Below are 27,698 nucleotides of genomic sequence, written 5' to 3'. Positions count from 1 at the left end.
GGTTCCCATTTGACTGTTCTTGAAAGGTAGGCTGGCGAGGCGGAGGCGTGGCTTTCTCTAGTCCCGCCCCCTCCACCGGGCTGGGGCGTGGCCTTCCTGCGACCTGCTCTGGTCCAACATGGCTCCGCGGTTGTGCATCATCTCTGCAGCGGCACGGCGGCTGCTGGGGAAGCAGGGACCCCGCGCTGGGGATCTCGCGGCTGCGGCTGCTGTGCGGTGAGAGGCCGACGGGGCCGACCGCGTGCCCGGAACAGGGGCAGGGGAGGGGGCTGGAATGAAGAGCAACTCTTGGGTTTGGAATTCAGGGATTAGAGGAGGAGCTGCCAGTATGGAGGCCTGAGGAGAGGCTGAGAAAGAATGAGGGAGGTGAAAAGATACGGGTAGGGTTTTATTTTTTAAAGCAGGTTTACACTACATGTGATTCGAACTCGGAATCCTCTTGCCTCGGCCTCCTAGATATTACTGGCGTGCATTATCATGCCTTGCTGGGCAGGTTCTTTGTCCTGTTTAGGGCCTGAGTCTGGGCTGAGAATAAAAAATGAGGTGAGTGGGAGGGACAGGACTTGAGCACTGGAGTGGGGAGGGGGGGCGAAGACAGAGGACAGTGGTAGCAGCCCTCTAGTCTGTCCTTTGTGATTTAGCACACGCTGGGGGCTTCTGGGCCAGGCCGCTCCTCCCTCAGGAAGTTGTAGGAGGAAGGAGAGGACTGGGGTACAGTGGGAATTCCCAAAGTGGTCCCTCACCCTGCACTGTACAGTACAGTGGGTCGACAGAAGGGGGTGGGAGTTGGTCAAGGTCAGTCTCCGAGCCGTGCGGAGGCTGCTCTGGAGGTAGGACCCAGGTCTCATGATGCACCCTGCACTTTGCACCACCGCTGGTGTAGAGAGGCTCAGCTCTGACTGTGGAGGGCTTGGCTGCCCCTGACTGGCTCTGGGCTGCTCCTCCCTCCTCCGTGCTGTGCCCTGTGCTAACTACTACTCTGCATTTATCACCCTGAGCACTTCCCACCCGGTGCTAATCTGTCCTTCCCTAGTCGGTCTCCTGTTTCCACAGCCCCACACCCTCACAGGTTTGAGGACAGGGTAAGTGCAAAGAACATTTGCTAAAGAAGAGAAAACACCTGTTCTCACACCTGTAGAAAGGAATTCTGCACCCCTCCTGCCCCAGCCCGGGAGTAAAGCCATAGAGTCCCCCATTAGATCACTGTGCACGGGGACTTTTGGAAAGCTGAGATATGGAAGTTGGACTCGTGTCCGTCACCTCCATGCTGGATAAAGAGGGAGAAGCTGACATTGGGAAACGTGTCTGGGAGTCTGGGGTGTACCTTGTAAACAGCCTTTTGTGGAGGGATGACCTTGGCTAGAAGGAGGAAATGGGATGTGTCTAACAGAATTGTTTTGTGTGACTGGAAAAAAAAATCCAGGAGCTCAGGTACACTAGGCTGGTGCTCTTTCTGCCTATTAAACCATACTATCTCTAGACCTCATTGGATTGTTGAGGACTGAAGAAGCCATGTTTGTGTTACCCATTGCCCAAGCCTGGGCCTCAAGCAATTTCTGTCACTGTGAGAGTTGAAAGAATATCCAGAAAAATAATCATCTTACATTAAAAAATTAGTTTGAGCCTGATGGTGGTGGTGCACGCCTTTAATCCCAGCACTCAGATGTCAGAGGCAGGCAGATCTCTGAGTTGGAGGCCAGCCTGGTCTACATATCCAGCTCCAGGACAGATAGGACTACATAGAGAGACCATGTCTTACAAAACAAATAAAAAAAAAATTCTTTTGGGGACTAGAGAGATGGCACAGCACTGGTTGATCTTTCTGTGTACCCAGGTTGATTCACAGCTCACACATGTGACCACTTACAGTTGTCTGTAACTCCACTTCCAAGGGATCTGACACTCTCTTTGGGCCCTCATAGGTTCCAGGTGTACAAGTGGTGCACAGACACAGACACACACACACTCACAGGCAAAACACTCATGCATAACATAATCTAAAAATTATTTTGTGTGGATGTGCAAATGAACATTTGTATTCATGTGTGTGTCTCTGTATGTGTGCTTACACACATGCATGTCTATTCTATGGCACATGTGGCTCCCAGGGATCTAACTCAGGTTGTCAGTCTTGGCAGCAGGTGCCTTTACATCTCACTGACCCAAGATCATCTGGTTTTTTTTTTCTATAAAGAAATTTACTTTTTTTAATGTGTGTGTAGAGAGGAGAGAGAATGAGAACGTGCACAGGAATGCAGGAGCCATTGAGCTAGAAAAAGGAGCTAAATCCCTTGGAACTGGAGTTCCAGGCAGTTGTAAGCCTCCCTACTGATGTGGTGTTGGGAACCAACTCTCAGGTCCTCTACAAGAGCGCCACCAAGCCGTATCCAGCCACAAGATCATCTTTGTTTTTTGCTTTTATGAGACAGGGTTTCTCTGTGTAGCCCTGGCTGTCCTGGAACTCACTCTGTAGACCAGGCTGGCCTTGAATTCACATACATCTGCCTGCCTCTGCCTCCCAAGTGCTGGGATTAAAGGCATGTGCCACCATGGCCTGGCACAAGGTCATCTTTAGGAGACCATGTTTTCCAGGTGAATGGAGATACTGAGGCTGAGAAAGGAACAGTGGTAGGATCTTTAGTGTGGCAAACACCCAGAGGTCACAACGGGATGGGGGAGGGGTTAGAGGCACCTGCTGCTTCTAAAGTGGCAATCCTGGATGATACTTGATGAGCCTTGGTGTCTTTCTGTTACAGTGGGCATGGTAATCCCTGCTATGACACTCAGCATTTACCTATGATACTTACCCTTAATGATTTGCATCATCATCATCATCATTATTATTATTATTATTATTATTATTATTATTTTGTCATGGCCTCATATTGAGACCCAAGACCACCTCTTCTTGCTGATTTTCAGCCTGCTCCCTATCTTTCTGGAGTCACTCTTGGGGCTGGCAGTTCTACCAAAGACATGTGGTAAAGACACTGCATGGTAAGCGCTTCACTTGCTGAGCCAGCTTGCTGGCTCCTCATTGTTTCAAAATTTTACTGTAAAAGGAGGGGCGAATATAATTAGAACACACTGTCCAAAATTCTCGAAGAATTAATAAGTTAAAAGTAAGTGTACTGTGAGGATTAACTTGTAGTGTGTAGTAGCTGCTCAATAAACAATGCTATTATCCAGGGATAATGGCACATACTTACACTCATGTCACTAGTAGACTGAGGCAGGGGGATCATGAGCTAGAAGCTAAGCCTGGGATATATAACAAGATTCTTTTGAAAGAAAGGAAAGAAAGAAAGGAAGGAAGGAAGGAAGGAAGGAAGGAAGGAAGGAAGGAAGAAAGAGACATTCGTGTCACTCCTACACTAATCTTGTTACCAACAAGCCTTTAGTAGTTATGATGGTTCTGCCTATTTTTATATGTTTATGATGTGTTTCCCCCTGTGACACTGGGGCCTGAACACAGGACCTCATGTGTGCTAGGCAAGCACTCTTCCGCTGAGCTCCACCTACAGCCCCAAACTTCGGTTCTCACAGCCGAAACATCTCTCTCACGATAAACAATAGTGTGGCAGCCAGCTCCAATTGAGATGTTTAAGGACCTACAGAGAGGTGAGCCTAGAAAGTCTAGAAAGTTCTGAGGTTCTCGAGCCTTCACACTTGGAGAGGCATCAGGCCGTTGACTTCCATCCAGTGCCAGTGTGAATGTGATGTCTACAATACTGTTGCCTCAGGAGATGGAAATGTTCTCATCTAGTGGAATACTTTCTGAGCTATTGTGTCAGAAGCACTGCGGTAGGTCACATGGGCAATGGAAGGGAGATAGTCTGTGGCTCGCTGTAGGCAGGGCTGTGGGAAAAGGCAGGGCTGTGGGAAATGAAAGAGCCAAGGTGAAACTGGGCGAGTCCCATGGGAAAGGGCTGGACCGGTCGCTGGGGCAACTCTTTTTGATTCTTCTCAGGACTGGGATTGAACTTAGGGTCTTGTGATTGCCAGGCAAGTGTTCTACCACAATGCTGTATTCCTCGCCCTTTAACATTGTGTTTGAGACCTAGTCTCACAATGTTGCCCAAGCTGGCCTTGAACTCCATTTGTAGCCCTGCTCTAAGGTGAACTTAGAATCACCCTGTTTCAGCCCTCTGAGTACTGGGAGACCACAGGTGGCTGCTACTATTCCTAGCTATGTAGGCCCTTGCTATTTATTTGGTTAGGGATTTTGCTTTAAGAAGAAAAAAAATTGTTTGCTTTATTTATGTGTTTGTTTGCTTGACTTTTCGTGTCTCCTGGAGCCTGCAAAGGCCAGCTCTCCTGAAACTGGAGTTGCAGGCTGTTGTGAGGTGCCTGGAGGTGCTGGGAACCAAACTCAGGTCCGCTGCGATAGCAGTCATTGCTGTTAATGGCTGAGTCATCTCTCTGGCCCTTGTTTTGTGTTTTTGATACAAGGTCTAACTCTGTAACCCTGGCTGACCTGGAATCCCCTCTATAGACCTCACAAAGATCTACCAGCTTCTGCCTCCTAAGTGTTGGGATTTAAGGTGTATGTCACCAAGCCCAGCCTATTTTTTATGTGTGTATATATGTGTATGAGTGTGGGCCAGATAGGCCAGAGGGGTGCGTCTGGTTCCTTGGAGCTGGGTTCTCTGGAGCTGGAGGTGGTTGTGAGCCTCCAGGTATGGGTGCTGGGAACAGAACCCTGAGCTGTCCTGAAACTTGCTATGTAGATCAACCTTAAACTCATAAAGGTTGGGACTAAAGATGTTTGCCACTAGCTGAGCAGTGGTGGTGCACACCTTTAATCCCAGCACTTGAGAGACAGAGGCCAGCCTGGTCTACAGAGTGACTTCCAGGATAGCCAGGACTGTTACACAGTGAATCCTGTCTTGAAAAACAAAAGCAAAAAGAAAATAACAAAACAAAAGATCAAAAAAGAGATGTTTGCCTTTATGTCTGCATCTTTAGGGTTTTTTTTTTGTTCGTTTGTTGTTTGTTTTTTCTTGGAGATAAGGTCTCATATAGCCCAAATTTACTATGTGCCTGAGACTGACCTTGAAATATTATAGGCATGCTTGGCCAAATCTGGCCTTTGTTGACTTTGAAAGCTCAGATTGGGGTTGGCAAGATGGTTGCAGCTAGCAGTGCTTGCTGTATCACCATGAGACCTGGATTTGGATTCGACACCTTTTGTGACAAGCTGGGTGTCATCTCATGTGCCTGTAGCTCTATTACTCTAGTGGACAGAGACAGGAAGATCAGTGGGGCTTGCTGGTTGTCAGCCTAAGGGAGGAAAAAGGGCAAGCTCTCAGTTCAAGCAGAGACCCTGTCCCAAAGGAATAGAGGAGGTACCAGATGCTCTTTGCTTGTGTGCACAGATGTGACAATACCAGGAGCACACACTCACACTCTAAAATGCAGATTGTAGCCATGCATGGTGCATGCATGTAATTCTAGCACCTCCAGGCTTGAATTAAAAAAATTGGATCACCAGTTTGAAGCCAGCCTGTGCTGTGTAGGCAGTTCCAGGCTAGCCTAGGGTGAGTAATGGGACCCTGCCCCGCCCCCATAAAAAGTTAAATTCCTAGCCCTGCCTCATTATCCCATCCCCTGAGCTTTTGTGCAGTAGTCTGTGGGGAGCCTGAGATTTCTGAGTAAGTTCTTAGGCTGTGCTGAGAGTGTTAGTCTGAGAATACTGCAGTAGGCAAACCTAGCTCCAGAATTACCAAACTTAAAAGGGAGCTAGAATTGCAAATAGGGACTCAGAGATATTTGGACTTTGCTTTGTGGGCACCAAGTAGAGGAATGACGTGAAAAATAAGACTCTATGGGCTGGGTGTTGGCGGTGCATACCTTTAATCCCAGCACTCAGGAGGCAGAGGTAGGTGAATCTCTGTGAGTTCAAAGCCAGCCTGGTCTACAGAGCAAGTTCCAGGACAGGCTCCAAAGCTACACAGAGAAATCCTCTCTTGGGGGAAAAAAAAGAAAAAAGCCTTTATGGTTGGGGAGATAGCTAAGTCTGTAAATGCTTGCCGTGTAAACATGAGAACTTGAGTTCAGATCTCCAGCATCCATGTAAAAAGTCAGACTTGCTGGGGGGGTGGTGGTGCACAACCGACTTTGATCCCAGCACTCGGGAGGCAGAGGCAGGCAGATCTCTGAGTTTGAGGTCAGCCTGATCTACAAAGCGAGTTCCAGGACAGCCAGGGCTACACAGAGAAACCTTGTCTCCAAACAAATGCCAGATGTGATGAGTCCCTGTCACTCCAGGGTTGGGAGGAAGAGACAGAAGGTTCCCTAAGCTTGCTGACCAGATTGTCTTGCCACATTGATGAACTCCAGAGACACTGTTGCAAAAACTTAAGGTGAAGAGTAGTAGAGAAGATACCTGACACCAGTCTCTAGTGCAGATGCTTTTGTTTATTTGTTTGTTTTTCCAAGATCGGTGTCTGTGTAACAGCTCTGGCTGTCCTGTAACTCACTCTGTAGACCAGGCTGGCCTCAAATTCACAGAGATCCATCTGTCTCTGCTTCCCGAATGCTGGAATTAAAGGTGTGTGCCACCACCACCACCTGGCCACAAATGGTGTTTTAAAGAATGGGATATAGGTCGGAGGTGGAGTGCTTGCTTGGTATATGCCAGGCCCTGGGTTTTGTTCTAGCCCTACAGGAACAAAAATGCTTTATAAAGGTTAAGGGGCAGATTAAGAAAAGGAGGAAATCCATTAGGAAGTTAGAAGTAGCGATGTTACTGTCAGTCTTTTCTCTTTTCCCATTGCTCTATCCCCTATTTTATAGATGAGAATGGTGAAGCTTGGCTAGCATTAGAACCTGGGTTTGTCCAGGGATACTGACAAGGTTTTAGTCTCTGAGCACTAATTCTGCTGTGATGGTTGGAATGGAAAGGTCCCCGAGTCTGAGCCCACATTCTAGGCCAGGGTTTCTCTTTAACTTTCAGGCTTTATTCCCTGTCTGTCATCTGTCTATCTGTTTGCATCTGTGCCCCATCCATTTATTTCCCAAACATAGATTGAGTTTGTGCTGTGTGTTAGCCTTGCTCCGGTTACTGGAAACACAGCTGAACACAGCAGATCCACCCTTGTGAGGCTGCATCTGGTTGGGGAGACAAACAATAAATAAATAAAGTGTAATGATCAAACAAAACAGAGGTTTTTTGGTTTTGGTACGTGAATTTTTTTTTTCAGTGCTGGAGATTGAACACAGGGTGTTATGCATGCTAGGTAGGCAGATATTCTCCCATGGATCTGTATGCCTAGCTCAGGCATAGGGTTTTAGATGTTCCTGCAGTTCTCGACCTGGGGGTTATAACCCCTTTGGTGGTCGAGTGACCTTTCCACAAGGGTTGCATACCAGATATCCTGTATATTAGATATTTACATTAAGATTCATAACAATATCAAAATTAAAGTTATGAAGTAGCAACAGAAATAATTTTATGGCTGAGGTCACCACAACATGTAGAACTGTATTAAAGGAACTTTCCACAGCTTTAGGAAAGTTGAGAACCACTGTTGTAGAACAAAACAGGGGAGCAAAGTGAGAAAGACTGGGCAGGCAAGGGTAGGAGAACATCAGGAATTCACTAGAAAAGTAAAATGTGAACTCTTAAAAATGTGTTCTTTGGGGCTGGAGAGTTGGCTCGGTGGTTAAGAGCACTGGCTGCTCTTGTCAAGGACCTGGGTTCAGTTCCCAGCACCCACACAGTGGCTTCCAAACGTCTGTAACTCCAGTTCCTAGGGATCTGATGCTCTTTTCTGGCACCCATGTGGTGTACATACATACATCCAGGCACCCATGTGGTGTACATACATACATACAGGTAACATTCATGCACATTAAATAAACATATCTCTTAAAAAAATAATGTGCTTGAGGATGATGACTTGAAATGGAGAAACTCTCTGGGTCTAAACAAGTCCCTTATTAGATTTTTACTTATATAATGAAATATTTCCAACAACTAGGGTTGGAGAGATGACTTAGCAGTTAAGAGTACTGGCTACTTCTCCAGAGAACTGGGTTTGATTCCCAGCATCCACATGGTGGCTCACCGCTGTCTATAACTCCAGTTCCAGAGGATCTGATATCATCTTCTGGCCTCCAAGGAGCCAACATGGAGGTGGTGCACAGACATGCATGCAGGTGAAATGTCCGTGTACATAAAATGAAGTAAAAATTAATGTAAAAGAAAAGAGCTAGCTGGGTGGGCTGCTGTGTTTTGCTTACTCAGCACAAGGGGAAGCAGACGTGCAGAATTAGAATGGCAGGAGGAGAGGGAAGGCATCAAAATTCCAGGGACCTCCCCTGCCCAGCCTTGAAGCCACTGGGCTTGCTTTTCAGGACTGGCCACTGGATATTTACCTTGGCCACTAGTGATGTTAATGAGTTACTGAGAGCCTAGCTTTGGAGCAAAGGTCTTGGTCGGCAAATAGAACCACTTTCCTCCCTGTCACCACTTCCTCTTGGGGAGTCAGTCACAGCATTCAGAGCAAAGGCCATGCCCTTCAGCGTCCCACCTGAGGAACTGGTTCTCGAGGGAAGTTCTCTGATTTTCCATAGTCCCTTGGCAAGTTCCTTAGACAGTGAGCTACTTCATCCTGAAGGTGGCAGTAGTAGAACCCACACTCTAAGGGTTGCATTGCTTCATGGAGCTCCTGCAGTGAAGTTCCTAGAGCCTGGCTCAGGCTCCCACCTAAGGACACTTGTCCTTTTGCTCTTTGCTGTGAACAAATACATGTACAATAACTGAAGGAGCCCATGACGCTAGACGTGTTTAAGTCCTCATTCTTCTTGCTTTATGAAACCATCTTCCCTCTCCCAGGTAGGCGGCAGAGTCCTCATTGCTGTCAGCTACTTTTCCTGTGACCAGATACCTGACAAGGATCAGCTTAAGAGAGAAGGGCCTACTGTGTTTGAGCGTACAGTCCACGACAGCAGCCAGAGCCTGATGTGGTGCTCGTAGTCAGGAAGCAGGAGAGATGAATTCAAGGGCTCAGTAGGCTTTCCTCCCCCGTTTCCTCTTTTTTTTTTTTTTAGATTTATTTATTTATTATGTACACAGTGTTCAGTCTCCATGTATGCTTACAGGCCAGAAGAGGGCACCAGATCTCATTACAGATGGTTGTGAGCCACCATGTGGTTGCTGGGAATTGAACTCAGGACCTCCGGAAGAGCAATCAGTACTCTTAACCTCTGAGCCATCTCTCCAGCCCACCCCCCCCCATTTCCTCTTTTATTCAGTCTAGGTCTCTAGTCACTGAGTCAGGTGAGTCGTCTTCTCAGTTAAGCCACCGGAAATACCTCACAGACATGACCAAAGGTTAGTCTACTACATTATCCCAAACCCAGTCAGGTGAGCAGTGGCGATTAGATATTACACCCTTTGCTCCTGTTTTACTTCCTGTAGTTTTAGTTATTTCCTAGCAACTCTTGTCAGAAGATATGAAATGGAGCCACAGGGTGGTGGTGCACGCCTTTAATCCCAGCACTTGGGAGGCAGAGGCAGGCGGATCTCTGAGTTCCAGGACAGCTAGGACTGTTTCACAGAGATCCTGTCTCAAAAACCAAACAGAACACAACAACAACAAAGAAGCGGAAAATTCCAGGAACAGACCACATCCATAGATACTTTATTTCCGAATAGTTGTTTTAGTTTATCATTGTTAATTTCTTACTATGCTTAGCTTATAAATGAAATTTCATCATAATTTTAAACACATATGTATGAAAATGCATTACTTATAGATTAAGCTTTGTCACAAGTTTGTGCATATAGGAAAGAAGCATAGTGTGAGACACTTTCGGGAAGGGTGATGAGTCAGCCATAGAGGAATTACTGAGACATGAACAGAGAACTTGCTGAAATACACTTCAAGAAAAAATGAGTTCCCAGAGAGGGAAGTTGTACCCCTGAAAAGGGTTGGAAACCGATTTCATATCAGCTAAGGGGATGTTACTTTGTCTGACAGCTGCGAGGCTCTTGTTCAGGCTTATGTTCGAAGGAATAGATGGGCCTCTCGTTATCTTGTTTAATAGTAGATTTTATAACAAAACTTGTTTTCCTTGAACTGTCCATTTGTGTAATGTTCCATGAGTCAGGAGAGGTTAGTTCCAAGTGTCTGTGTAAGATACGGATCTGGGCTGGTGAGATGGCTCAGCGATTAAGAGCACTCACTACCCTTGCAGAGGACTAAGGTCAGTTCCCTGTATCCATATGGTGGCTCACAACCATCTCTAACTCCAGTTCCAGCAGATCAAATCCTTTTCTTCTGGTCTTCACGGGTGCAGCATGCATGTAATACAGTTACTTGCTGGCAAAACATTCATACACATTTTAAAAATAATTGGTGTGGTGGTGTACACCTTTCATTCCAGCACTGGGGAGTCTGAGGCATGGGGACCTTTGAGTTCAAGGCCTGCCTGGTCTACAGAGCGAGTTTCAGGACAGTCAGGACTACACAGAGAAACCCTGTCTTGAAAAAAAAAAAACAAAAAAGATAGTATAGATCAGGCCAGATCACTGAGTGGAGCTTTTGCTTTTATTTTTGGCCTCTTTTGTTTACATTCCCAAGACAATTGAACAAGGTCAAGTCATTGACAAGAGATGAAGATCCCCCTAAGTGGAGGCATCACAGAGGGCCCTGATTGGAGCTGCTGGTTCAGTCACTGCAGGATTGTAGGATGGTAAGGCATAGAAGGCTCTGGAGGCCCCCCTCTTTTTTTAAAGGTGAAGGAATGGCTTTCTCAAGAGGTAGAAGTCCAGACTGTGGCATCATTTGGAAATTAAGAGGTTTTCAGAGGTGAGAGACAGGTGTTGTTATGGATGGTGATGGTTGATATCCCTGAAGACTATACAGTCTGTAGCTTAATTGTCTATACGCTGTAAAACAGTAATTGTACCAGAAGGTAAAGAAGTGAGAGTCATAAAAGGAAGGTGAGGATTAGACTAGTGAGTAGGGCCAAGAAGAATAGTATCTATGAAAGCCAGCTCATGTGCCTCTCAATTGAGAACCATCCTTTGGAGACTCTTAAATTTGATGTCTATTGTACCAATGTACTATGTCGATTGGTAGGTGTAGCTGCAGGATTCTCCCAGAGTTAGGTAGCACCCCTTTGGGCCACCAGAAGTAGGTCAAAGACATGACACGTATGGAGCATTATTGAGTTACCCTGGTCCTCAAAAACTGATGAGATGTAGCTTATGCAGAGAATCAAAGTCTCCATCTCCTGGTATCTAGTCCTGCTGTAATGCCCTGTCCCAGGAGGAGGGTTTTGAATAAAAGCTTCCATGTCCTGATATCTAGTCCTGCTGTAATACCCAGTCCCGGTAGGAGGGGTTTCAAGTGGACAGCTCTTCTAGGTCAAGAAACCTCTGAAAGAGACTCAAGAATACCTGATTGTGAAGGCAGGTACCAGTCCAATTAGCCTGAAGATAGACTTTAGTTCCACATAGAATTGATGTGAGTTTAAAACATAGTGGTGTTCGGTAGAAAGTAAATGATTGGATCTTCCAGAAAAGAAGGAAGCTGAGGGATGAAAGAAATAGGAGCCTGACTGTTTAAGGGGTTGTTGAAGTTGAGGTGCTGGGGGCTGACGCAGTTTTCCTAGTCCAGGTAGAAAACTGTCAGGTCTGTTAGTATCTAGTGTTGGTTATTGGAGAGAGGAGAATTTGAAGGGCTCTTTTGAGAGGAGGTATAGTTTTGTCATAGACTTGATAGGTTGGGACAATCAGTTGGTCAGGCTTGATTGAACTGAGGTTTTTTTCCTAGAGTTTTATCAGGCAGACCAAAGAGTAAACATCTGTGAGACCTGTATGTTGTCTTGGAATTGGGAGTTTGACAAAGGTACACTATTTATGTCTCTAATAGAAGTTGCATGATTAAAGAATGCCTATTGGGCCGGGTGTTGGTGGTGCACACCTTTAATCCCAGCACTTGGGAGGCAGGGGCAAGCAGATTTCAGTGAGTTTGAGGCCAGCCTGGTCTACAAAGTGAGTTCCAGGACAGCCAGGGCTATTAAAAGTATGCCTCTGTGGGATGGGACCTCTTGTGGCCTCAATTCAAATGAGCCTGGCTTAATAGGCCAACATCTGACAAGACTACACACTCAACTGGTGAGCAAGAAGATAGAAAGAAGTGAATTTATGTTACATTTGACTATGAGAGTGTTGGAAGAGGTGTGCTAAGCCCACAAAGCTAGAGTTCTATTGGAAATATGGATAGAGGGAAATTGTTAATTGCATCTGTGTAAGTAAGCGGTTGAGTAGGAAATGCACTCCAGGTAGGAGTTAGGGCAAGCAAAGGCAGTAGTCTTCCAGGAGGGTCCAGTTGTGTTATTTGAGGAGTTTATGGGTCTTTGGGGGACGGTAAAGCAGGAGGGGCTGAGACCAGGAGGAGCAGAATAACACGTCAGAACGGTTAAAAATGGCACTATTAGGTGATTTCAGAAAGGCAGGTAAAGAGTATGACAGTAGTCATCAGGAAAGATGCGGCCAAACCCTAGGCCAAGGATAGGGGCCCAGAGCTATTGGAGTGAGGGATGTGAGATCTCTTTTTAATTATTTAACATTTATTTATTTGTTTTATGTCTATGGGGGTTTTGCCAGTTTGTGTGTCTAAGCATCATATGCATGCTTGGTGCCCTGGGTGTGCAGAAGAGAGCACCAGATCTCCTGAGACAGTAGGGCTAAACAGTTGTGAGCCACCATGTGGGTGCTAGGAATTGAACCCAGGTCCTCTGGATGAGCAGCCAATGCTATAACTGCTGAGCCATCTCCAGTCTGGAGGTGAATGTTTTGTTGTTGTTTGTTTGTCTGTTTTCTGAGACAAGTTCTCTCTAAATAGCCTTGTTTACCTGGAACTGACTCTGTAGACCAGGGTGGTTTTGAACTTACAGAGATCCGCCTGCCTCTGCCTCCTGACTACTGGGATTAAAGGAGTAGTTTTACACCTGGGTGTGAGATCTTAAAAGTGCAGTTGGGAGGAAAAGTGGGCTGAGGAGTGTCTTAATTGTGAACTTAGAGAGCTTCTAAGAGCTAATTAGATTAAGGGGGCTGGAGATGGTCCAGTGGTTAAGAGCATTGGCTCCTCTTGTGGAGGACCAGGTTTGAATCCCAGCACCCACATGGCAGCTCACAAACATCTGTATCTTCAGTTCCAGGGGATCTGACACTTCTGCTGACCTCTGTGGGGTCCTGTTAGCACATGTCGCATAAACATACACTTGGGCACACATGCACATAAAATATTTATATAAAAATAAAAAGCACTAGATTAACCATTTCAGCCTTTTCAGATGATAGAGGGTTGCCAAACAGGCATGGAGAGCATACCATAATTTTGATGCTTTCACTTAATTCTTAATATTGAAAAGGAAAGCTGAGCATTTTCAGACTGTAGGCATGGGAGTGGGGATGGGGAGGAAGGGAGGGGTAAAGCAATGTTCAAGAGAATGGTGGGTGGTGGCCTGTTAGGCTCTCTCTTCCTCTCTCCCCTCTGCTTACAGAATTTGCTTCTTCCATTGTGTCACAATCTGCTGGGACTATTTTGTCTTTGGCCATCATGCTAGGGGAAAGTAGTGAGGCTTAGTTGGGTTTTCTGAGAACGTGGAAGAGTGGGACTGGGGATTAAGGTTGGAGTGGAAGGCTGCTAGTCAGCTTGGTTGTGATCCTAAGACTTGTCAGAGTGGGCCTAGCAATGAATAATGGGCACTGCAGTTAGAAGCCCGGTGGCTTCTTGTAGGGTCAACATCTCTGAGACACGTCTAATCATGGCAACATGGGCAGTGAGGACACCCCTTCCTTTCCAGATGACTGTGTGCACATGCATTACATGAAAAAGAAATTACATCTCTGCCCTTGGTGAACGCAGTTCTGCCTTTGAGCGTATTACCCAGAAAAAGCCCAGACTCTAGGACCTCAGTTAAGCTCTGTTCTGCCACCATGAAGCTGTCAACACCTATGAGCCAGGTAGTCTGGGGTGGGGGTGTTATAAGGGGGCTCAAGGTGAGGATCTGGCGGTAAGTTTTGTGGTAAGTTCTGGAGTTTGTGCCAAGGTTGGGTATTTGTTGACTCTGCTGAGATCCAGTAGAAGGCTCTTGAACTGACATTGTCAAGGACCTGAGGGAACATATAAACTGTCATACTGGTCGAGGGTTATACTGGAGTCCTTTCCAGCCACAAGGGTAACAGCTGTCCCATGCCACGGCGTCTAATGACTTGGAAGGGTAAACGTGTGGGCTCTCCGAAGTCCCCAGGATTCGAGTTCAGAATTCCTAGGAATTCTGTTCTCTCTTATTCATGTACAGAGAAAAGGGCTTGGTGACGCAGGAAAAGCTGATACTGCTACAGAAGTCGTGTAGGATGTTAGGGAACAGGAAGAAGGAACTTGTAAGATTGTATCATAGAACTCAGAATGGCAAAAGGAAGAATTTTGACTGCTTTGGGGGAGTAGAGTGATTGTTTGCCTTAGGTGGGCTAGGGTCTTTGCCATCACAAGGGTCCCATCTGGTGGGCATCAGGCAAGGTGAGTTTGGGGGTCCCTCCTCTGAGCAATAGACTGTGATGTATGGCTGGAGAACCCCTGGACAGGGAGTGAAGGGAGAGAGGTGGGAGGCACAAATTCTCTCCTGGTCTCCTGGGCCCTACAAGGATACAGATGCAGACTGAGCAGCTGGAATCTCTAGAAGGCACCGTCTGCCCAGGTGATGACAGTTCATTCTAACTGCTGTGGGATTCCATGGCCCTGTTTTCAGAAATGTAGGTCATCAGGGCAAGGGAGCAGCACACCGGCGCAGGGGGATGGCTAGGGCTTCCGTGCCTCACGTGGCCCTCTCCACCCCTCTTTTCTGCAGCTGCTATTCCAAGGACAGCGAAGGTAGCTGGTTCCGCTCCCTCTTTGTTCACAAGGTGGATCCTCGGAAGGACGCCCACTCCACTCTGCTGTCCAAAAAGGAGACTAGTAATCTCTACAAGATCCAGTGTGAGTAGCTGCTAAGCTGGCTAGCAGCACCTCAGGTTTCTCTTTTGTGGGTGGGTTTGGGGAAAAGAGTTGTGATACTGGAGAGGATGAGGATGAGGCTCCCTGGTGCCGTCCTGAGAGCCTTGGCCCTGTTTGGGACCTGCTCATCCGGACACACGGAAGCGTGTGTGAGTACCGTATGTATTCACTTTCTGCTCTCTGTCCTGTGTTGCAGTTCACAATGTGAAGCCCGAATGTCTGGATGCCTACAACAGTCTGACGTGAGTCCTCCCTCTACTGTTTCCAGCCACTGTTGGGAGGTAGGGGGTAGGGCTCTCTTTCCCCAAGAAACCCTTACATCATTCTCCACTTCATTCTCCTGCCAAAATCAAGGGGTGTGGATTCTAGAGTTGGAAGCTTTAAGGATGTCTTCCCCACCTACGTTTCTTAGAGAGAAGACAAACTCAGCCCCAGGGCCCGAGTTGGAACCTTTACCTCCTTAGTGGTCAGTGCAAGCCGTGTTCCTTCTTGTGCCCCTCCCACAGGGAGGCTGTGCTGCCTAAGCTGCACCTGGATGAGGACTACCCCTGCTCGCTTGTGGGCAACTGGAACACATGGTACGGGGAGCAGGACCAGGCAGGTGAGGTTCCTTTGTGCCACCATGGCCACCCAGCCAGGGTCTCCAGCAGCTCTCATATCTGAGTGCCCTCCTCTCTCCGCAACGTCTCTGGGGGTATAGGGAAGTGTGTTTCTCTCATTCCCCATTGCCCCACTCAACCTCTTGTGGCTCCTGCGTGCTCTCAAGCCACCCGTGGGGCCCGCAAGTTCTTTCTTGCCCAGTCCACAGCCCCATTTCACTACCCCCTCTGCTCATTGTGCTGCTGGCCTGTGATTCATCGGCCCCAGACAGAACGGCTCTACTCACCATTATAGGTGGCTGAACTGAGGCGTTTTTTTCTCCCTTGTCTGCTTTACTTGGTGTAACATGACGGGGCCGGCTTGTTGGGGTATCGGTTCCCACCCGGTACCCCACAGTCGGCATGCCCCAAAGAGAAAAATCAATCACACAGAGAACTCTATAAGTTATAAAGCTGATTGGTCCACTAGGTCAGGCTACTTATTAGTTCTTATGACTTATCTTAACCCATTATTCTGATCTATGTTAGCCACACGGGCTCAGTACCTTTCTCAGTGTGACAGCTTACATGTTGCCTCTTCGGTGGTCTGCGCAGGAGTGGCAGAGGGAGTTTATGCTTCCAGAATACTCCCAATCTCTTTGCTCTACCCCTACTTCCTGTTTGGCTTTCCCGCCTATACTGCCTGCCTGGCCAATCAGCGTTTTATTAAAATATGATTGACAGAATACAGATAATTCTCCTGCACCATTTCCCTCTTTTTTTTTTTAAACAAAGGAAAATACCCATAGTCCATTTGTTGGAAATGTGGGCGTAGTATTTCAGGCTACTTCCTGCTGGTTGGGGGCGCTGATAATCTTATGGGGACCTAAAGAAAATTTAGAGTTATAATCAAGTCCTGACTGAAGTATCCTGTGAGTATTGATCATCTCGGGCAGCAGTCTTAAATCTGTTCTGGATGTAGAACTCAGACATCCGAGCCATCTGTTCCTATCGGAGATTTCTCGGGTGGTCGTCCTTTTTCGAACCTGATTTTTCTTAACTCATAATGAATCCACAGCCTCTCATTTTCTGTGGAAACAAAAGCAAAATCTCTTCTCCAAAGTAACATACCTTTTGACTTCAGTTTTGAAGCCAAGGTATTTTCAAAATGCCTATCTTGGGTTAGTTCAGCAGCATTTATAAACAAAAGTCTTTTAGCAGCTGTTGCTCCTTCCTCGGCATTCAAACAATTCAAAGAGAGCATAATAACACACAGTATCAAGATTCTCTGTGTATTTTCCATCTTTATGCAGCTTTATTTTAACTTCTACTTCTTTTATTTTTACTTTTAACTTTGGGCTTTTTGAGACATGTTCTCTGTATATATCTTTGTCCTGGAATAACTCTGTAGACCAGGCTGTCCTTGAACTCACAGAGATCCTCCTGTCTCTGCCTCCCCAGTGCTAGGATTAAAAGTGTGTGCTACCACACCTTGAACTCACAGAGATCTGTCTCTGCCTCCCAGGCATTGGGATTAAAGGCGTGTACTACCACACCTTGAGGTCATAGAGGTCAATCTACCTCTGCCCCTTGAAGTCACAGAGGTCAATCTATCTCTGCCTCCCAGGCATTGGATTAAAGGTGTGTACCACCACACCCTACTTCTCTCTTTTTTCTTTTTTTATTTTTAATGACTTTAACCTGTATATATTTTTAATACACTGTAAACCATTTAGAGGTTTTCTTCCTCTTTGAATCTCTCTTTACTGTATCTCTCTCTCCCTCTCTCTCTCTCTCTCTTTTTGACTACATGAGTCTTTAATGGGTAAGACTAAAGCCATGGCTTTGACAGTTAGACCCAACCTATTCCTTAGCTTTCCAGCCTCATGGCTGAGATACCAGCCAGAGCTGTGTTCAGTGCCACAACTCTATGGCATTTCAAGGTCCTTGCCAGCAAGCTGCAGCATTCTGCTCACAGACCACACTCAGTCAGACTGCCTGCCTGAAAGAGTCATAGTTTGCCCTGGCAGGACAGCCCAGAAAACCGGCATTTTAAAACAGCGCAGCTTTTTTCCTGCTATGACTGAAAACCGAAAAGCATGCATTCAGCTTTTCTTTTTTTTTTTTTTTAAATTTTATGACTTATTTATCTTTATTTTATGTGCATAGGTGTGAAGGTGTCAGATGCCCTGGAACTGGATTTTCAGACAGTTGTGAGCTGCCATGTGGGTGCTGGGAATTGAACCTGGATCCTCTGGAAGAGCAGTCAGTGCTCTTAACCACTGAGCCATTTCTCCAGCCCCGCATTCAGCTTTTCATCAACACCATTTAAGTGTTTTGTGGCAGGACCTCTTTAAAGAGCTGCAAGGTTTTGCAGCTAAAGCTGAGTCAGGACGCCTCTCTTAGATGAGAGCCTTGCTTGCCTCTAGCAAGCAGAGCAGACCTGAGAAATTGCTGCTACCAAGAAAACATGCTTTACTCTATTCTTTCCCAAACTTTCTCAGGCTGTCTGTGGATTCAGTTATCCACATGGGCGCCATATGTAACATGACAGGGCCGGCTTGTTGGGGTATCGGTTCCCACCCGGTACCCCACAACCGGCATGCCCCAAAGAGAAAAATCAATCACACAGAGAACTCTATAAGTTATAAAGCTGATTGGTCCACTGGGTCAGGCTACTTATTAGTTCTTATTTATTTATTTATTTATTTATTTATTTATTATGTATACAATATTCTGTCTGTGTGTATCCCTGCAGGCCAGAAGAGGGCACCAGATCTCATTACAGATGGTTGTGAGCCACCATGTGGTTGCTGGGAATTGAACTCAGGACCTCTGGAAGAACAGACGATGCTCTTAACCACTGAGCCATCTCTCCAGCCCCCTACTTATTAATTCTTATGACTTATCTTAACCCATTATTCTGATCTATGTTAGCCACACGGGCTCAGTACCTTTCTCAGTGTGACAGCTTACATGTTGCCTCTTCGGTGGTTTGTGCAGGAGGGAGTTTATGCTTCCAGAATATTCCCAGTCTCTTTGCTCCACCCCTACTTCCTGTCTGGCTTTCCCGCCTATACTGCCTGCCTGGCCAATCAGCGTTTTATTAAAATACATGATTGACAGAATACAGACAATTCTCCCACACCAACTTGGTTTGATTTCCCTGTTTTTTTTGTTTTTTGTTTTTTTGTTTTTTTGTTTTGTTGAGATGGGGACTCACTGTGTAGTCCAGACTGGCTTCTAGGGTGTACCCTTCCTGCCTCAGCCTCCTGCATGCTGAAATGGTCTGATCAGTTGTGGAGGTCAGCGGACAATGTTCCTGTCTGCACCTTGTTGAGGCAGGGTCCCCTTTGTTTCCGTGTGTACTGTGTACACTCCAGGCTAGATTTCAGCTGTGCACGTGTGTGCTTCCGTACCTAGCTTTCTCACTTGTTTCCAGGGATCAAGCCCTGATTGTCTGGCTTGTGTAGCAAGAGCTTTTGGCTGCCGAGCCATCTTACCAGCCCTTGCCTGTCTTATTGTTTTATATTTTGGTGTAGACATGACATCCGTCTGAAAAACTGGATTCTTTGCATTTTTGCTGGATCAGGTACTATTCTTGCTGGATCAGGCTCTATCCCTGGCTCTGACTTTCACCTCTTGCCTCTTCATTCCCTGATCATGTGTCCCTGTAGCTGCCAAAATACTTGTCTGCCTTCTCGTATAGGTAGTGAGTTTTGGGGGTCAGGGCTATGTCTCTTTGCAGTACTTAATGCTCAATATAAATATCTCCTCTCTTTAAAACATTTCATGCTGGGGAGCAGGGTAGGCTAAAGCGATGGCTCAGGGGTTAAGAGCACTGACTGTTCTTCCAGAGGCCTCAGGTTCCATTCCCAGGATATACATGGTTGCTGGCAAGTGTCTTTAACTTCAGTGACAAGGGAATCTCACACCCTCTGCTGGCCTCCACAGGCATGCATACACATGGTGCATAGACATGCATGTAAGCCAAACACCTATACTCATAAAATTCAAAAGTAGGGCCGGAGAGATGGCTCAGCGGTTAAGAGCATTGCCTGCTCTTCCAAAGGTCCTTAGTTCAATTCCCGGCTCACAACCATCTGTAGAGAGGTCTGGTGCCCTCTTCTGGCCTGCAGGCACGCATGTAGACAGAATATTGTATACATAATAAATACTTTAATTAATTAAAAATAAATAAATAAAATTCAAAAGTAGATATTCCCTTGAAAACTTATTTTCAAAAACTTAATGCTTGGGCCTGGAGGGGTGTCTAAGCAGTTAAGAGCACATTTTGTACTTGCAGAGAACCTGAATTCAATTTCTGACATCCAACTATTACACAACCATCCGTAATTCCAGTTCTGGGGAATCTACATCGTCTTCTGAGCTCCATGGACACCAGGCACACACAGTACACACACATGCATTCACGCAAAGTGCTCATACTCATGAACTTAACCTTGAAAGAAAATTGTTGTTTTAAAAGCTCATGCTGACTGACTCCTGTAATCCTAGGATTTAGGAGACTGAAGCAGAAGGATTACTGTGAATTTGAGGACGCGTTGGTCTACAGAGTGAGAGCCACACCAGCCAGGTCTACAGAATGAGACTATGTCTAAAAAGTTAAACCCAAACTTAACCAAAACAACCAAAAAATTCACAGTTCCTCAGTCATCTTTGACGCATTTCAGTTGTCCACTGAATCTGCCATTGATAGACAGCTGTAAACATTTCCCGGGTGTCACTGTGGGTGGTCCAGAGATAGCCTATGCCACAGCCATTACAGACAATCCTCTGAGCTTCCCTTGCATACTCCCAGCAATGGAGCTCATCACCCCATAAACCAACCTGTCTCAATCCTGATAAATGTGTGTTTAATAAAAAACAAAAACCTGTAAACCTAGTGTGGGTACACATTTGTAATCCTAGTTCTTGGGAAGTAGAAGCAGGAGATTCACCATAAGTCCAGGGCCAGCTTAGTCTACATATCAAGTTCAGGCCAGTGGGGCCTCATAGAGACCCTGGCTCAAGAAATAAAATAGGAAATCTGTACAAAGAGAGCTCCGTAATTACCTGTTCTGTGTCGATGGCATGTGTATGGAGGTCATGTGTATGCTGGCATCTCTGTATGTATCCACCTACCCCTAACCACAGGCTGGTGTTTTCGGGTATCCCAGTCCTTTCCCTCCCTTACCTTCTTTCTTCCACCCCCTTTTAACACAGCTCAGGCTGACCTTGAACCTTCTGATCCTCCTGTCTCCATCCAAATGTGTATCACTAGCCCAGTTTTATGGGAATTTGATCCCAGGACTTTGTGCAGGCTACTAGTTGAGCTATATCCCCAGCCTGCTTCCTTTCTTCAGAAGGTAAGGTCTCCCTCTGTTACCCAGATATTGGCTCAAGGCATCATCCTGCATCAGCTTTCCAAGTGGCTGGAACTACGTGTCCCTGTCTCCATACATAGCTGCAGTTTTTATTTTTATTTTTATTTTTCTCTTAAGTTCACTGCCTTGGAACATTCTTGTTTTGTAATTGTTTGGTTGGTTGTGTTTTGCAGTGCTAGAAATGAAACTTAGGTCCCCCGCTGTTGTTGGTTGTTTTCCTCTTTGGGCCCTTATGGGATCTTTTGAAAGGCCCGTCACCCAGCTCCCAAATAAATCACACTCACAGAGACTTTTTATGAATGTCTGGCCTTAGCTTGGTTGTCTCTAACCAGCATTTCTTATCTTAAATTATCCTGTCTGCCTTTTGCTTCTGGGCCTTTACCTTTCCTTACTTCTGTGTTTCTTGCTTTACTTCATGGCTGACAATGTAGCTGATCCCTGACATCCTCTTCTCGTTCTCTTTCCTCCTCCTCTTTCAGCCTTCTCGTTTCTCCTATTTATACTCTCTGCCTGCCAGACCTGCCTATCCTTTCTCCTGCCTCGCTGTTAGCCATTCAGCTTTTTATTAGACCTTCAGGTGTATTAGACAGGCAAAAATCACAGCTTCACAGAGTTAAATACAACATAAACAAAAGTAACACATCTTGACATCATTAAACAAATGTTCCACAGCATAAACAAAAAGTAGCACACCTTAAAATGATAATCTCCAACACCCACTATTAGACAAGTGCTCTACCACTGAGATACAGCATCAGCTTGGAGTGTTCTGTACAGCCCTTTGTTTCCTGGTATTCCCAGGGTGGAAAACACTCAGATCATCTTCTGTTTGGTTTTGTTTGTGATGCTGTAGATGAAACTCAGGTCCTTCTGTGTGCCAAGCATGTGTTTTATTAGTAGCTACCCCCTATCCTCATCTAATCCTTTTGTTGTTGCTATTTTAGAAATGTTAGTGGGATTTTGTGGGTGAGGACATTGAGTCCTAGAGGGGTCAAAGAATAATACCCAAGCAGAACAAAGCTAGTGGTCTCCTGGGCTTGCATCTACGGTCACCCCCGTCCCCCAGTGCTACTCCTCACCAAGACAAAGGGTACCAGGAGACTCCCTACTCTACTGCTGCATACACAGTCCAGCCTTGGTGCTGGTTAGTCAGGCAGGCTCTTCGTAGCCCCTTGACCTGTATCCCTGTCCCCAACAGTGCACCTATGGCGGTTCTCAGGTGGCTATCCAGCCCTCATGGACTGCATGAACAAGCTAAAAAACAACAAGGTATCCCAGCATCCTGTGTGCATGTTGCTTCCAGCTCAGCCCTGTGTGGAGGGGAGTGTGGGAGAGTCCTCTGCAACCCACAGAGCACACGGACAGGGTGGCATAACCCCCTGGCTACTGTGCCTACAATACCTTACATTCAGGAGTACCTGGAGTTCCGAAAGGAACGGAGCAAGATGCTGCTGTCCAGGAGAAACCAGTTGCTTCTGGAGTTCAGCTTCTGGAATGAACCACAGCCCAGAGCTGGCCCCAACATCTATGAACTGAGGACATACAAGCTCAAGGTACCTGGCTTCTGACAGAGCCCTCTTGCTTGCGTTCTTCTCCTCTGTTGTGTTGCTTTGTAAGAGCTCAGGTTAGAAGGTCCTGATGCTCCTCCTTCCTTATGAGCTCAGAGCAGAGAGAGGTATGTGCATTCCTGTGCATAGCTGCACACCCGGCGTGAATCAGGCCCCCAGCTCTGGGGAAGGCTAGTTTCCCATCCCTGCCCCTGTGATGTTGGGAGTCCAAGGTGGTGCTCACTTCCTCCTTCCCTGGATCTTTTTCAGCCAGGAACCATGATTGAGTGGGGAAATAACTGGTAAGTGGGAGCGCTTGTGTTGGGAATGTGGTGGTCCCTGCTTCCCTGCCTCATTTGGCTCCCCGTGGGCTTTCTCAGGGCATGTTACAGGGAACCCAGCATGCTCTGTTCCTCCCAGACCTCAGAGAAGGAGCCACCTGCACAGTGCAGATTCTGTAGAGTAAAGTCAGCAGCCGCACCTCCAGAATCCATGCCCTGGGCCCCACTTTGATCCCGCCCAGAAAGTGTGGCCAATGAATCAGCCTGGGCCACCTTGAAGGACCATTGGCTGGGCCTCTGTCCCATGTTCTCTGCTGTCTCCAGGGCTCGGGCCATCAAGTATCGTCAAGAGAACCAGGAGGCAGTGGGAGGCTTCTTTTCACAAATAGGAGAGCTCTACGTGGTGCACCACCTGTGGGGTAGGTTGGAGACACTCAAGGAGCCTGTTTGTCCCCTGTCACTTGTAAAACATGTGGATGCGTTTGTGTTCCTATTGCTCTTACATCCTAGCAGAGGGTGATGCAGCCTCAGACAAACTTGAAAAAAGAACCCAATTCACACGATGACAGATGCTGCAGGAGACTAGGCAGAGGATGACAGCAGAAAGAAGCACGGGGAGCTGGGCGGGGGTGACACACGCCTTTGGAGGCAGAGGCTGACTGATCTCTGTGAGTTTGAGACCAGCCTGGACTACAAGAGCTAGTTCCGGGACAGACTCCAAAGCTATAGAGAAACCCTGCCTCGAAAAACCAAAAAGAAAAGAAAAAGAAAGAAAGAAAGAAAGAAAGAAAGGAAGGAAGGAAGGAAGGAAGAAAGAAAGAAAGAAAGAAAGAAAGAAAGAAAGAAAGAAAGAGAAAAGAAAGACAGACAGGGACCTTAGTGGCTTGGATAGACAAGGTCCTTCTGGAGGGTAAAATACAAGTCCTGAACTGAACTGAAGGCGAGGAAGCCAGCTATGAATTGCTGGGGGAAGTCGCAGCAGAGGATCAGCATGTGAAGAGACCTTCACTGAGTGGAAAGGAGGAGGGCTTAGAGGGAACCGGGAAGATTGTGCATATGGGATGGATGGAGGAGGGCAGCCACCAGGACAGGCTAGGCCTTGCAGGCCATGGGAATTTATCATGCATGATAAATAAAATAAAATAAAAATAAATGAAAGCTGGGGTTTATCATGGATGTGGTGGGAGGAGGCAATAGCAGCATCTCAGTTCTGAAGCTGCCATGGGCTTTGCCAAAAGTGCCTGGTAGGGAAGCAAGGTTGGAAATGGCATGGGAAGAACCAGGTAGGCACGGGCTGTCTTCAGGTCGTGGCAGTGGTGTGCTCAGACAGATGAATTGGTCTAAAGATTGAATCGGTGGGGCTTGAGCTGAATTGCTGGAGGAGAAAGGAGAGGGTAAGGGGAGCATTCAGACTCTTCCCTGAGCAGCTGTATGTCCTTTTCTTAAGACAGGGTCGTCAGGAGGAGCAGCTAGGTCATGGAACTGAAGTGTAATTGTGGCCTCTGGGAGTGCTATATTTAGGATGCCAGTGTTGGGTCAGCCAAATGGTGGTAAAGGCATTTGCCACCAAGCCTGACAACCAGAATTTGATTCCCAGGACCCTCATGGCTGGAGTGATCTAGCTCCTGCAACTTACCTCCTGATCACCATATACTCCTCACCCTGAATAAATAAATAAATACAATAAAAATTATAATATACAGATGCTCCCAACTAGAAATGTTACATGGGCGCCAGATATAGGAGTTAACAGGAGAGTTTGAGAGAGGAAATAGAAAGGAGTTGCCAGCATACAGATAAGCTTTAAAATCCTTAATCCCTACCACAGGGCCTTTGTACATACATGTGCTGCTACTATCCGGTTGAAATTAATCATTTTAGTATGTACAACTGGATGATATTGACAGTTTTGTTTATTGACAGTCTAAGGAGGGGTACCTAGGGCTGAAGAGATAGTAGGGCAGGGTTTGGAGCAATAGAAGGGTCCCTGCGCTGAGGAAGGGATCAGATTCTCTGAGGAATGAACTTGTGCCTTTCTCACAGCCTACAAAGACCTGCAGTCTCGGGAGGAGACTCGAAATGCGGCCTGGAGGAAGAGGGGCTGGGATGAAAACGTCTACTACACAGGTGGGTGTCTTCTCTGTGGTGGTTGCTGGGAGACCAGAGGACGCCAATCTCTGCAGGCCAGCTGCAATCCCTTGGTTACCTTCAGTGTGGGAACACACTGTTTTCTTTGTTCTGATATGCACCATCATCCACCCAACCTTTTCTATTGCCTTTTACATTACCTTGCTGTGTTGCCCAGGCATATCCTGCGTGGACCTTCTTCCTCAGTCTCCCAAGTTGCTGGGATTGCAGGCATATACCACTGTGCCCAAGTAGGAGCTTACTTTGACATGCATTAGTAGGCTTTTGTCTTTGTTAGTGGGGTACACATTCCACATGATACAATCTGTCCTGAGGCTTTAGGGTTCACACAGGCAGGTAATCCCTATGTAAAATGTGCTCCTGGGTCAGCTGTGCCTCTCACAGAAGCAGCTGTTCCTCATCAGATGGTAATGCAAATGCTGTCTCTGCAAGGAAGTGCTTTACCCTGATCTACCATAAAAACATATGGCAATTTTTTGAACGCACATAGAGACATAATATTACAAAAAAAATTGGTAAAATTCTTTTTAAAAAATCTGACCTCCTGGGGCCTTTCTGTTGACACATATACCCCTATGGGCATGGCCTCCCTGGCTGTATGAGGGGCAGATGCACTAAATCAAACCTCAGCCCTTACAGCTCTCACCTTGCCAGCGTGCACCACTACAGTTCCCTTTGATCTTTAGTTGTTGGTGCTGGAGGTGGAGTCCAAGACCTCATACATATTAATCAGCATTGCCCTTATCACAGAACTACGCCCTAGGCCTTGGAATTACTTTTCTGCTGGACAGTGGTGGTGCATGCCTTTAATCCCAGCACTCCGGAGGCAGAGGCAGGTGGATCTCTGTGAATTTGAGGCCAGCCTGACTCGACAGCTACAGTGAACCCCCACCCAAGTTTTCTTTTCTTCAAATCTTCCTGTTATCCTTAGTGTGGCTTGCCCTTGCTTTTATCTTATTAGGCTTAGTGTACTTTGTTTGATCTGGAAGCGAGGGTAGAATCCAAGGACTCATACTTGTTAGGCAGCTGTACTACCACTGAGCTACCTCTCAGCCCAATGGTAGTTTTTCTTCCACATACGTAAGAAAATGTATAAAATTTTCTAAAATATCTAGCTCATTAGCACCTAAATCCTTATGCTTTTGACCTTTCTCAGATGTCAGAGGGACCTCTTCTCATCACAGGTTTTGAGAGTTTTTAGGCAGGAACAAAGAGTACTACTTGGCTTGCTTCAGGCACCCTGTAACCTCTGCTTCTCTCTCCATAGTCCCCTTGGTTCGACACATGGAGTCACGAATCATGATCCCTCTGAAGATTTCTCCTCTCCAGTGAGGCTGGCCCTGCCTCCACCTCTTTCCCTTTCTTCTTTGAAGCAAGCTGGAACAGAGGAACTTCTAGGCCTGCTGGCATAGTTTTCTCTCAGCTTTGGAAGAATTCTGCTGGGTTGTGTTCAGCTTGGAAAAGCTGTTCCCTGAGAACTTACAGTTCTGTCTGTACCTGCCCCACCTCTCTCCCAAGTCGGAAGAGTTTCTAATTCCTGTAATGAAGAATAGCAACCTTTTAGCCATTCACCCGTTTCCCTGAGACTGCTCGTCTCCAGGCTGTCAGGTCCCCAGCTAACACTGTGGAGATGACTTAGTTTCCTAACAGGCGGCATAACTCGTAGCTATGAGGTGGGGTGTGACGAGATATCAGACCAGGTATGGCCTCCAGGAACTCCCTGGTCTCTACTCATTAAAAAAGCAAGTCTGAGCCTTAACAATGTGGAACTGCCATAAACTCTGAAGTCATTGAAGTCAGGGGGAGACCCAGAATTCTACTGAGAGGGGCTGGGAAAAGGATGGAAGGGAGGGAGGAGGGCTTAGGTACTGTGACACAGACTTGAAGCAGGAACCCAGAAGCTGGAACATAGGACTCAGCTTTTGGGTTTGAAACAGAATTGGAAGAGAGCAGAGATGACAGAACTCCTTAGGGAGAGGCTTAGCCATTCTTTCCTATAATGCAGTTAAAACTGGAATTTGTGTTCCAGCTCTTCTGTACTTTCTCCTTCCTCCAGGCAAAAATACAGCTTGAGGCCTATATTCCCGTCTTGAATTTCTTTCCCAATTTGACATTCTGTCAGCCAGACCCTCGTTTTACAGAACCACCAGGCCTGTGGAGTGGGTTCAGTGATTCTGGGGTCTCCTCAGTGACCCCCTTACCTCATGAACCCCAGCTTAGCATGGTTTTGTTACTGTACCAGAGAAATGTGCTGGGATAGTTGATGGAACCAAATTAAATATTTACTGTAAGTTGTGTGGTGTCTTCCTCTGCAAGGAATCTCAGCAGCTGTTTAAGGTGGGGAAGCTTCCAGCTGGCTGAGGCGTACTGTGCCCTTGATCTCTTAGAGAAGACATCTTCATCTTCACTCCAGGGCAAGAGAAGAAACTGTTTGTGCACCACCCGGCATTCCTACACATGTTAAGCCCCAACCAAGCAGGATTTACTTCAGAAATACCAGGGATAAGAAACACCTGAAGTTTTCAAATACTGCATTAGAACGACGATTTTTGTCTTTGGAAAATCAAACCTAACATGAGTGATTCACTTGTGGAAGGCGGAACAGGTATAACAAGGAATTATGTCCCTGCCTAAATTACTGCCGCCTTTGGTGTAGTGGCTCTGACAGCGTCAAGAAGTCAAGTTAGAGCCGGGCGTGGTAACACAGGCCTTTAATTCCAGTGAGGCCGAGGAATGCGGA

At 46.6% G+C, this 27,698-nt stretch overlaps 1 protein-coding gene across 1 annotated transcript; it reads left to right on the top strand.

Moving 5' to 3' along the window:
* Positions 1-70: 70 nt before the first annotated feature.
* Positions 71-27,249, top strand: Nipsnap1 (nipsnap homolog 1). The gene is made up of 10 exons (XM_048449904.3): positions 71-216; positions 14,872-14,999; positions 15,214-15,259; positions 15,524-15,618; positions 22,181-22,251; positions 22,395-22,535; positions 22,800-22,831; positions 23,135-23,229; positions 24,854-24,937; positions 26,226-27,249. Exons 1-10 carry the CDS (start codon positions 119-121, stop codon positions 26,288-26,290), a joined length of 855 nt encoding a protein of 284 aa, XP_048305861.1. The 5' UTR covers positions 71-118; the 3' UTR covers positions 26,291-27,249.
* The last annotated feature ends 449 nt before the right edge of the window (positions 27,250-27,698 follow it).

The sequence above is a fragment of the Myodes glareolus genome, chromosome 8, assembly GCF_982192425.1.
Source record: "Myodes glareolus chromosome 8, mMyoGla1.1, whole genome shotgun sequence".
NCBI classification, from domain to species: Eukaryota; Metazoa; Chordata; class Mammalia; order Rodentia; family Cricetidae; genus Myodes; species Myodes glareolus.
The sequence above is the reverse complement of the archived record's forward strand: the minus strand, read 5'-3'. Positions and strand labels throughout refer to the sequence as shown.